This window comes from Raphanus sativus, chromosome 9, assembly GCF_000801105.2.
Source record: "Raphanus sativus cultivar WK10039 chromosome 9, ASM80110v3, whole genome shotgun sequence".
Taxonomy (NCBI): Eukaryota; Viridiplantae; Streptophyta; class Magnoliopsida; order Brassicales; family Brassicaceae; genus Raphanus; species Raphanus sativus.
Window position 1 is genome coordinate 35,871,530 of NC_079519.1, and position 11,089 is coordinate 35,882,618.

Here is an 11,089-nt window from a genome sequence, read left to right on the forward strand (position 1 = left end):
TGTTTGCTAACAAGTGAATATCTTTTTGATCGTTTGGAACTTTGGAGCAGAAGTAACAGAAGGATTAGTTTTATACATAGTATAAATAACATGCAAGAAGCAGCAGAACAATGCACAAAGAACAATTTTGAAGGCTAGATATTTTTAAATGGTTACATTGTACATCTATTACATGTATGTTTCATCTAAAAAACATTGGTCGTAATCTATTCTTTAGATAAAAGTTTAAATTATATTACCTCAACATACACCGAAATATAGTTTACACAGCCCCCTACCGTCAAGAACTACATATGAAATGCAAAACACAAAAAAACATCTTAATATTCAAAACATATCATCTCCCACCAGAGAGTAGAGAATCAGCTATAGATCCACCAGTAAACCCTTTAAAGACAGAGGAAGAATACGACATCCCTAATTCACTAAACCCGTCTTGGAGCCCAAGTATCATCCCACTCCCAGAAAAGTCCGAAGGAGACAAGTCCGGTAACTTTGCATCTCCTCTTAGATATTGTAACACTTGTCTCATACTTGGTCTAGCCCTTGGGTCCGGGTGAGAGCACAAGAGACCTAGCTTCAAAACCATTTCGACCTCCTTTTCATCACACTCATAACCCATGTTAGGGTCCTTAGCATCCAAGATATTTCCCTTGTTCCATAACGCGAAAACCCACTCCACGAGCAAGAACGTCTCATCTGTCTCGTGCTTGATCTCGATCGGACGTCTACCGCACGTGACTTCTAGCAAGAACGCTCCAAACGCGAAAACATCGGTAGCCGTTGTTGCACGTCCTGTCCGAGTGTGTTCAGGAGCCAAGTATCCCAACGTTCCAACAACGTGCGTGGTCTGAGGATCAGACCCGTGATCGTACAACCTAGCCAAACCGAAATCTCCGAGTCTTCCGTTGAGCTCTCCGTCTAACAAGACATTGCTAGCTTTAACATCTCGATGAATCACCACTTGTTCCCATTCCTCGTGAAGGTAGAACAATCCCGAAGCAACGCCTAGAATCACCTTGATCCTCTGTTTCCAGTTCAGCGTTACCTCCGGAGTGTTGTACAAGTACTTGTCCAAGCTTCCATTAGGCATGAAGTCGTACACGAGAAGAAGCTCACCTCTCCTGCGGCAATACCCCAAGAGAGGTACCAAGTTTCGATGACTCATCCGACCAATACTCACGATCTCCGCCACAAACTCTTTCATCCCTTGTCTCGACTCGTGGGAGACTCTTTTCACAGCGATCTCGAGCTTCGTCCCAGGCATCACACCTTTGTAAACACTCCCGAACCCACCGGTTCCGAGCAAGTCCTTCTCCTTGAACCCTTTGGTCGCGTAGTACAAATCCTTGAACCTGAACCTGTTCTTACCAAACTCTTTCTCCCACTCATCCATCTCCTCAGCGAACTTTCTCCTCCTCCTCACGAGGAAGCAAATCAAGAAGATGAAACAGAAGATCAAGAAGAGGGAGATCAAAGGCATCCCGATCTTGAAAAAATCGGAGATTCTCTTCGGTTCGAACCGAGGAAGCTTCGGGAGTCTCGATAAAGCCAAAGGTGGAGCCTCGCCGTTCACACGGAAGCTCCACCCGAGGATAAAATGTTCCGACAGAACAGAACCTGTCGCGGACGAGAACCCCACGAACATGTCTTGACGTATAACCGAAGAAAGATCTCTTACAACCGACACAAGCGGTCTTCTAGGTTTATCCTCGTTAAAAGGAGCCATCGTGACATCGATCTTGTGAGTACGACCGTCGTAGTCGACCCAGACTTGCATCGGCTTACGGCTGATCAGAGTCAGGTTCTTGAACTGTCCCTTCTCGTCCCACCACCCGGCTAACGAGGTTCTCTCCGACTTCAAACTATTGATATCGATTCCAACATGGTTATCATCAGTGTCGTTAAACTCTGTACTCCGGATGGTGTCGAGCTCCACGGCGAAGACCTGGTTCGTGTCGTTACCGTTGTTTGTGATGTTGAAGAGACCGATGTATTGGCTTGCCGTTGCGTAAGGAAGGCTAGGGTTAGGAGCGACGACGAAGGCGATGCCGTGACCGCTAAGTATTGGGATCTGAGAGTGAATAGCGAAAACAAAGGTTGTGGAGAACGAATAAACGGTGCCGTTTGGGGAGTCTTTGAACCGGATTGGTTTGGTGTAGAAGGCGTGGCCGGTTTTCTGAACTGTGTAGTTGGTTAGCTTTAAGAGACCGTTTGGTGTGACGGTGGTGATCCCTTGGAGGGATAGGTCAGTGGGTGGATTAAAGCCATCGTTGTAAGTGAAGTTGGTGCTTTGGGAAGTTGTTTCTTGGGATTGAAAGAGGAGGTTGAAGAAGAAGAAGAAGACGGTGAAGAGCTTCAAGAACATGGCTTCCTCTTTTTATCTGCTCTGTTTCTTGTTTGTTTTTTATTATCTTTGGATATTATTTGGGTTTATTATATAGAGTGGGTGAAGAAAGAAAGATACTTGATGCTATTGGAGAGAGTGGGAAATTCTTTTTCTTTCTAGAAAAGAAAGTTTGTTGGTTCTTTGTGGGGACTGCTCTTGATTAAGAATATTAATCAAAGTAGGTGATTTATATATATCAGTAAAATTAATCAAAGTTGGATGAAACTTTAGTGTTCCATATTTTGAAATCCGACCCGGAACCGCGGTTGAACCAGTAAACCCAGTAATCCGAATATAATTTGATTTGGGTTTTAGGAAAAACCATTATTTAAAAGCCCAGTAAAACCCACAAAAACTACTAAAACTCGGAAACCAACAATCGGTTGAACCACTGGTTAAACCAGTAAGTAATTTTTTTTTTCAATTATCTTATTAAAATTTGTTTTTATTCAAATTAAAAAGTAAGGTTTTCAGATTTTACTAATATATTTTTCTTCTACCGGATGCGACTATGTATCTCCCTTTTTAATATTTTTTTTTGTGAATTTATTTATTTGTTATTTTTCAAGATTTTGATAAATATTTATGTCATTTAGAAAAATGAAATGGACATGATAGAGAAAACTAAAATTATTTAATGTGATTTGATGACTATTAGTTTATTTTTGTTATTGATAATCTATTATTACAGTTTAATATTTAACTATTTGTTTTTTTTCTATTTTATTTAAAGTTTAATTTTACACATTACTTATGAATTTCAAGTCTTGATATTTTTTTTATTAGATATCATAACTCCTAACTTATTATAAAAATTGTTAAATAATCTGAAATATTTTTGATATTTTGTATGTTTTAAAATAAAAATAATAAAAGTTAATTGTTTTCTAAATATTTTTAAAACATAAAATATGTATTATACTTTTAATAGCTATTATATTATTATTTAATAAAATTAATTAACTTATTGACCCGCGGTTTAGCCAGGATCGACCCAATAACCCGATGACCCAGTAAATCATCCGGTTCAGTGTCTGGATCGGGTTTCAAAACATTGGTTCTATCCAACTTCCAAGACTAAAGTTTAGTTTACCTCTTATTGAATTTTAAAATTTATTCTATTGAAATATGAACATGATCTGATAAATATTATGTTTAATTATGTATTTTTTTATTTAACTGATCATTCTATCAAATTAAATTAACATTAAACATAAATATGATTACAAAAAAAATCAAATATAAAAAATTAAGTTTTTCGAAAAAACTAAAACAAAAAAATATATCAGTTCTTTGTAGACTGTATCAGAATCTACAAGGTCGTCCCTGAGAATTCGAGGGCTATAGACAATTTAAGAAGGATTTTATAAATTTGGGGGCTGAATTTTTTTTATATAAATTGGGAACTTATTTATATATAATTTTTTAAAAAACAATTGGGGGTGTGAGGTGGATGTTTCATCCGGCTTGGCTCAGAGCCGGTCCTGAAAATCTAGTACTAGTTTTTAAATCAGCCATCTATCACGCTCATGATGCTGTAATCATAAGGATGTTTGTTTAGTTTATGGAAAATATTAGGCACTAAAGCCTTTTTCAAAGAAAAAAAAAGTATTAGGCACTAGCATTTCTCAACTAATACTTATGTATGGTGATCGAAGGTTCAACGTTAACTATTACAGAATATCTTACCAAAACTAAATTCAGTATATTAAACAAAAAATTATTAAACTAGGATTTACTTGTTTTGAATTTGATGTTACGAAGAATCTCGTATAGTGATGTAAAACATAAAAAATATTAATGTATGATTATATAAAGAATGACATCAGAATTAAGCTAGCATGTTACAAAGGAAGGTTTTTTTTGAAACTGAGGCTGTTACGAAGGAAAGTTGTTTTTTTTAATAAAAACTTTTCTTAAAGTTTCTGGAGTATAATTAAGTAAATCCTAGTTTAATAATTTCATTTGGTCTTGGGTAAACTTTACTGATCACGGGCTCACGGTCGTCTAATATGCCAAATACAGCGAGCTTCTCGTCGACATTTCCAAAAGTTGTAATGTGATAAGAGTCAAAGAGATATTGGAACACACGTAGTTAATTGAGCAGACAAAGTCCTCTGGCAAAATATTTCCTCTCAAATATTTATGTGGATACAGAACTTAGTGTTCTCAAAATTCTTGCCGACGACATAACTCCTCTTGTTTTTTTTTGTTAAATGAAACAAATATATTATTGTAGAGGATAAACGAAATAGTTTTAACTTTGAATGCATGTGATACTTATACGAATCTGTAAACATTTATACGTACGTCAAGTTCAACGTTTAGTTTTAGAAGGTTTTATAATAGTGCTATGCTATAAAGTTATAACTTTTTGACAATTGGTAATCAGTTATGATTATGTGGCCCTTATAAACTAAAATAATCATGTATTGATAACCCTTTTCCTAGTATTGTTTAAAAATCATGGTAACCATGTGAACTTCTTCTTTTATTACTTCTACCGCTTCAAAATATATTATGTATCGAAGAGTTCTTGATATTTGAAAATACATAATATTTTAATACTTTTAAATTAATTTTAGTTTTATTGAATTTTTTTTGACCAATAATGTTTTCGTAGTTTTTTTTGATGATTGATTGAATTAGTTTTATTCTGATATTTTTAATGACTTTTTGGGTAAATGTATATGTTTTAGTTTTTGTGCATCGATTCAAAACATCAAAAATGGAAGAAGTATAATAAGAAGGGTGCGATTACAAAACGGTTATTTATAACGCTTAAAAAGTCAGTCTCTCTCTGACACGTTTACCAATGCAGAATAGTTGGGCCGCTCCTGGCCGTATGTCCGTCGTGAAACCAGCGTCGCCTGCCTCCGGTGACCCCATCCTGCCTCCGCCTCACCCCCTGACCCCCAGACCCATCTTCCAACCTTTCCCCCATCCAATTCCCTCCCCTCTCAGCCTCTCCACCCATGTCCCGCTCTGAACTTCGTCGTGCTCTTATCTCCAAACCTACTGTTGATACTGTCATGGTCCAGGCTGATTCTCAGTCTCGGGATGTAGTGTCTCCTTCTACTACTCAGATCTTTACTTCTGAAACCACATCAACTGAGATTAGATCTCAAACAACTGTTCCTGCTACAGGAAACCCTAACACTGTCTCAGTTGATGAGGCATCAGAAACTATCCAAAACTCCCTAAAGGTTCTTCCTCCTAGAAACAGCTCCCCCTCTTAACAAACAAAGCCTCCAAACCCTCCACCTCCGCCCCCATAACTGCCCCTTTAAACCCTGATACCGCTCCTGCTCCTGCTCCTCCGTTAGCTACCACAAAAATACCTAACCAGTCAACCCCCTCCCCTCCCCAACCTCACTCTGCCCCTACTCTTGCTGAAAAACTAAGAGTCAAAGGAGATAAGACCCTTTCTCGGCTTGCTCCTGTTCAATTCACTGATAAAGGAATACCTAGAGTGCTCATTCCAGACTCTGTGTTTGAAGAAGGTGCTAATCTCCATAAAGACTTCATTATCTGTTATTTCAATGGGCGACCTCCTCCCTTTCTCCAAATCCAAAGTGTCCTGAATTATATGTGGGGAAAAGGGCGAAGATTAGAAATCCACAACAATCCTCGTCAAAGATCGGCTCTAGTGAGGATTCCTAGTGAATTTCTAAGACAGAAAATACTAGAAAAAAATATCTGGTATGTAGGTGATTCAATGTTCCATACCGCTCAGTGGTCGTCGGTTCACTCGTCTGCTACTCCCTCGCTAAGCTCCATCAGAATTTGGGCTCATCTCACAGATGTGCCACTGGACCTGCGTCATCAGAAAGGTCTCAGTTTAGTAGCAGGTCTTGTGGGTGACCCTAAAGAGACTGACGATTTCACTCTAAATCTAGTCAGTCTCACTCTCTCGCATGTGAAGGTGGAAGTTGATCTCACAAAGCCGCTTCCTGATGTTGTAGAGTTTCAAAGGCAAAGTGGCGAGGTGGTTGAGGTGAAAGTGTCCTATCCTTGGCTCCCACCAACATGCTCACACTGTAAAGAACTTGGGCATGTAATGAGAAACTGCCTCCATTACACTCCGCCATTGCCAGCAGCAGCTGCTTCTTCTACAGACAAAGCTCAGAAATCAAAACAAAACTCCAAAGTCAACCCGACTCCAAAGAAACTCCAGCCAGGAACATCAAAAAATAAACACTATGTGGCTGTTAAGAAGAACTTACCTCCTGTATTGACTGCTCCTGATCAAACCACTACCCTCCAGAATGTAATCCCTGTCTCCTCTTCTCCTTCAAAAACTACTGTTTCTCTCCCTTCCAGCCCCATAACCACTAAAGCACCCAGACCCCTTTTTTCTGACCAAAACACAGACCAATCGACCCACAAAAGTCCTTCTGACAAGCCTCATAGACCCTCCCTCAAGCGCTCTCGTTCATCCCCTGTTCTCTCCCCTCCCACCCACCCTCAGTTGATTTATAAATCTTCCACCCCAACTCCTCCTATACCCCTTTTGTTTCCTGAAATTAGTACTCTTCAGTACTTAAATCACTCCCCCTTTTTAAGCCCCTCTCTTTCTAACCCTTTTTTGCCACTTCTTTTGGATTCCTCTCTCCAGTCTTCTGGAGACCCCCTTCATCTTCCCAATGAGCGCAAGCTCTTTTTTTGGAATCTCCGTGGATTAAATCTCCCGGAGAAGCATAGGCCTTTTTCGGATTGGCTCAAAAGCCATAAACCCATTTTTTGGAGCGCTGCTCGAAACACATATCAAGGAACCAAATCTTGCCCAGTTAATGTCCACTTTATGCAGAGGTTGGCATTACTTCTCTAACCACTTGTCGGATGAGGATGGCAGGATCGTGCTGATTTGGAAAGACCCTGTCAAAGTTCAAATTTTATCTCAATCAAGACAGATGATGACTTGTGAAATACAATTCCCTAGGCGTACCCCTATCACCTATTCAGCTATCTACGCTTCAAATGTTGCAGAGGAAAGAACAGAGCTATGGGTGGAGTTGATAAACCTACATACCTCTCTTGCGCTTGACTCTAAACCATGGATGATAGGTGGAGATTTCAACCAGATTCTCCTCCCCTATGAGCACTCAGCGTTTAACTACCTCACCCATGCTCCACCGATGTACCAATTCCGTGATGTCCTTCTGCAGTTAGGAGCTTTTGATCTGAGATTTCAAGGGCCCATTCATACTTGGTCGAATAAGCGGGATATAGCTCCGGTGGCAAAGAAATTGGACCGTTGCCTTATCAATAGTGAGGTCATAGCCACTTTTCCCAATGCCTCTGCTATGTTTCTCCCCCCAGCCCCCTCTGACCATGCCCCTTGCTTAATTGACCTTGCCTTTCAACTACCCCAAGCCGGTACCCAGCCATACAAATTCCTAAACTACTTAACCAAACATCCGGGGTTCCTGGAGGCTGTGAGTGTTGCTTGGTCTCATGCCGGGAATATGTCTGCCAACCTAACTGCTCTGTGCTGGAAGTTGAAAAACATAAAGAGAAGCTTAAAAATTTTTAATCAAGAGAATTTTTCTGATATTCAAAAGAGAGTAAGAGAGACTTACGGTTTGTTACAACTTGCGCAGGTACAAGCTCTTACAAATCCAACTCCTGAAACCTTTGCAGCAGAAAAACAACTCAATCAGAAATGGCAGTTCTTAAGGCAAATTGAAGAGTGTTACTTCAAACAGAAGTCGAGGATTAACTGGCTACTAGAAGGGGACTTCAACACTACCTTCTTCCATCGGGTTTGTCAGACAAGAGCAAGTTACAATGCCATCCGTTCCTTCCTCCTTCTCTCTGGAATAATCATCACAGACCCAATGGAGATGAGTCAACACGCAATTACCCACTTTCAGAATGTTCTAGGACCAGACTCCCTACCACAACTTTGGCCTACTCCGACAGAATGGTTCCAGAGCCTCTCACCTTTTCAATGTTCCCACCAGCAGAGAGACAAGATTCTTATGATGCCCACATCAGAGGAGATTACGAAGTTGATGTTTTCACTGAATCCTAACAAAGCCCCTGGCCCCGATGGACTGACATCGGCGTTCTTCAAAGCTGCATGGTCGTTGGTTGGAAATGAGTGCATCAACTCGATCCAAGATTTCTTCAACTCCAGCTTCCTGCCAAAGACAACAAACTCAACTATTCTTACACTTGTTCCGAAATTCCCTGGAGCGTCTAGAATCTCAGAGTATAGGCCAATCTCTTGCCTTAATACTATCTACAAGGTCATTTCGAGATTGCTAGTAACGAAACTCAAGCCACTACTCAAAGACCTCATCGTGCCAAATCAAACTGCATTCGTGGAGGGAAGACTCTTGGTGGAAAACACAGTCTTAGCAAGTGAGATAGTTAATGGTTACCACAAGAACAAGGGCTCAAAGAAAATTACCATTAAGGTCGATATCGCCAAGGCGTTTGACACGCTCTCTTGGGATTTCCTCCTCTCGGCGCTTGAAAGTCTATGTCTCCCCTCCGAATATACTCGCCTCCTCAAGTCCTGCATATGCACAACGTCATTCATGGTGGGCTACAATGGGACTGTAAATGGGTTTTTTAAAGGGAAAAGAGGTCTAAGGCAGGGAGATCCCCTCTCCCCCTACTTGTTTGTAATTGCCATGAATTATCTATCTCTGATGCTAGACAAGGAGGCCAGGGAAGGAAGTCTATCTTACCATCATCATTGCAGGAAGACAAGGTTAACCCACCTCTCGTTTGCGGACGACCTTCTGATCTTCTTAGATGGGGAAATTGAATCGGTCCAAAGAGTGCTTCAGATTCTCCACGAGTTTGAGAAACGGTCTGGTCTTGCGGTAAGCATGCAGAAGACAAGCTTCTTTGCATCGGGTCTCTCTGTCGAGGAAGTCGCGGCAATTCAGGTTTCCACTGGCATGCAATGCGGGTCTCTGCCAATGAGATACTTGGGTGTTCCCCTCTGCACGAAGAAGCTCAACATTCAGAACTGTGAACCTCTCCTGCAACAGATCAAAAAACGCTTCTCCTCTTGGTCTGCAAAAGCCCTCTCCTTTGCGGGTCGTTTACTGCTCATAAAAACTGTCATTGCAGGAGTCTCCACTTTTTGGTGCTCTTCATTTATTTTGCCGAAAGCCTGCATCAATAAGATCAACTCTTTATGTAACTTATTCTTGTGGAAAGGCAAGAGTGAGGGAACATATAATGCAAGGGTGGGTTGGGAAACAGTAACTCTTACCAAGGATCAAGGAGGCCTAGGAGTGAAAGATCTTCACAAATGGAACATGGCGTGCATCTTGAAGCTCATCTGGATGCTCTTCTTTCGACCTGATTCAGTTTGGGTTAGTTGGTTCAAGGAAGTCATTTTGAATGGAGATGTGAGTAATTATTGGACGGTACGAACGAACTCTTCTTACTCGTGGATGGTTAACAAGTTGATAAAAGCGAGGGAGCTAGTATATCCTCTTCTTAGAAGACGCCTGGGAGATGGAGCGACAACATACTTTTGGGAGGATAATTGGTCGCCGTTTGGTAGCCTAAGTCTGTTCTTAAATGCAAGATCCTCTAGACTTGGCATCCCTCAGACGGCGACAATTGCTTCCCTCTACTCTAACGGACGGTGGCGCCTTCCACCGGCTCGAACGGAGGATCAACTAGCTCTGCAGATTCATCTCACAACTATTACATTGGAGGAAAGAGAGGACTATTATGAGTGGGAAGTGGAGGGAAGATTCCGAAGTAAGTACAGCATGGGAGAGATTTACACTTACCTGAAAGGACCACACCAAACGGTCTCATGGTCGAAGGTGGTTTGGTCTTCTTATGGGATCCCGCGACAAAGTTTCTTAATGTGGCTTGTGCTACTTGACCGATGTCCTACAAAGAATAGATTGATCAGTTGGGGGATTCAAGTGAACCCAAATTGTCTCCTCTGCAACAATTATCATGAGAGTAGGGATCATCTATTTTTTGGATGTACTTACTCTTTTCAAATATGGAGAGTGATCGCAGGAAGGTGTCAACTACAAGCCATGACCGACTGGGACTCAACACTGCTGCAACTAGAAACGCTGGGGAGGAATAAAGATCTAAAGCGACTCACGATCTTAGCGGCTCAAGCCACGATCTACTGGATATGGCGAGAGAGAAACTTGCGGCTCCACCAACAAACCTTCAAAACATCTGACGCCATTGTTTCCACCATCGCCAAGCAGATAACAAATCGCCTTCAAAGCATCCGACTCCAGAACCCGAGAGCTTCTTCTGCAATGACACAACTATGGTTTCTTCATTCTTGAGCAAACTGGCGATCATCTGTTTTTTTTTCATTCTTGAGCAAACTGGCGGAAAAACCAAAGTGATCATCCTACCGACTAAGAACAACCGACTCTCTGTTTTCCTCCTCTAATTTCATTAAGTGGGCTAACTAGGTTCTAATGATATGTGTTTGTGTATTAAATTTCTGGGCCTGAGCCCAAAACATTCTGGCCAAGGTCTGTGTAATGTTTTTTCTTTCTTTTTGCAATTTAAATATGAATGCCTTTTTTCAAAAAAAAAAAAAAAAATAATAAGAAGGGTGTAACATTTTACCTTTATCCTGAATAATAATGATAAACTAGATTGTAACCCGCACGTCCGTGCGGATATATATATTTTAGATATTAAAATTGGCAGTTTAATGATAATTTTTGGAGTTTGGTG

The 11,089-nt window shown here is 40.8% G+C and overlaps 2 protein-coding genes across 2 annotated transcripts; one reads left to right on the forward strand and one right to left on the reverse strand.

The window, feature by feature from the left end:
- Positions 1–209: 209 nt before the first annotated feature.
- LOC108835308 (L-type lectin-domain containing receptor kinase IV.1) lies at positions 210–2,428 on the reverse strand. The gene has a single exon (XM_018608579.2). It carries the CDS (start codon positions 2,366–2,368, stop codon positions 338–340), a length of 2,031 nt encoding a protein of 676 aa, XP_018464081.1. The 5' UTR covers positions 2,369–2,428; the 3' UTR covers positions 210–337.
- A 2,936-nt stretch (positions 2,429–5,364) lies between these two features.
- On the forward strand, positions 5,365–10,686 carry LOC108835306 (uncharacterized). Its single transcript, XM_056995025.1, has 3 exons — positions 5,365–5,595; positions 5,739–6,928; positions 7,332–10,686. The coding sequence occupies exons 1-3, from the start codon at positions 5,365–5,367 to the stop codon at positions 10,684–10,686; spliced, it is 4,776 nt and encodes a 1,591-aa protein (XP_056851005.1).
- Positions 10,687–11,089: the final 403 nt, after the last annotated feature.

Coding starts and splice junctions, on each gene's coding strand:
- LOC108835308 (XM_018608579.2), bottom strand. CDS start 2,368: ATGTTCTTGAAGCTCTTCACCGTCTTCTTCTTCTTCTTCAACCTCCTC.
- LOC108835306 (XM_056995025.1), top strand. CDS start 5,365: ATGTCCCGCTCTGAACTTCGTCGTGCTCTTATCTCCAAACCTACTGTT. Junction 5,596..5,738: donor CTATCCAAAACTCCCTAAAG/GTTCTTCCTCCT, acceptor ATACCTAACCAG/TCAACCCCCTCCCCTCCCCA. Junction 6,929..7,331: donor CCTGAAATTAGTACTCTTCA/GTACTTAAATCA, acceptor ACAATTCCCTAG/GCGTACCCCTATCACCTATT.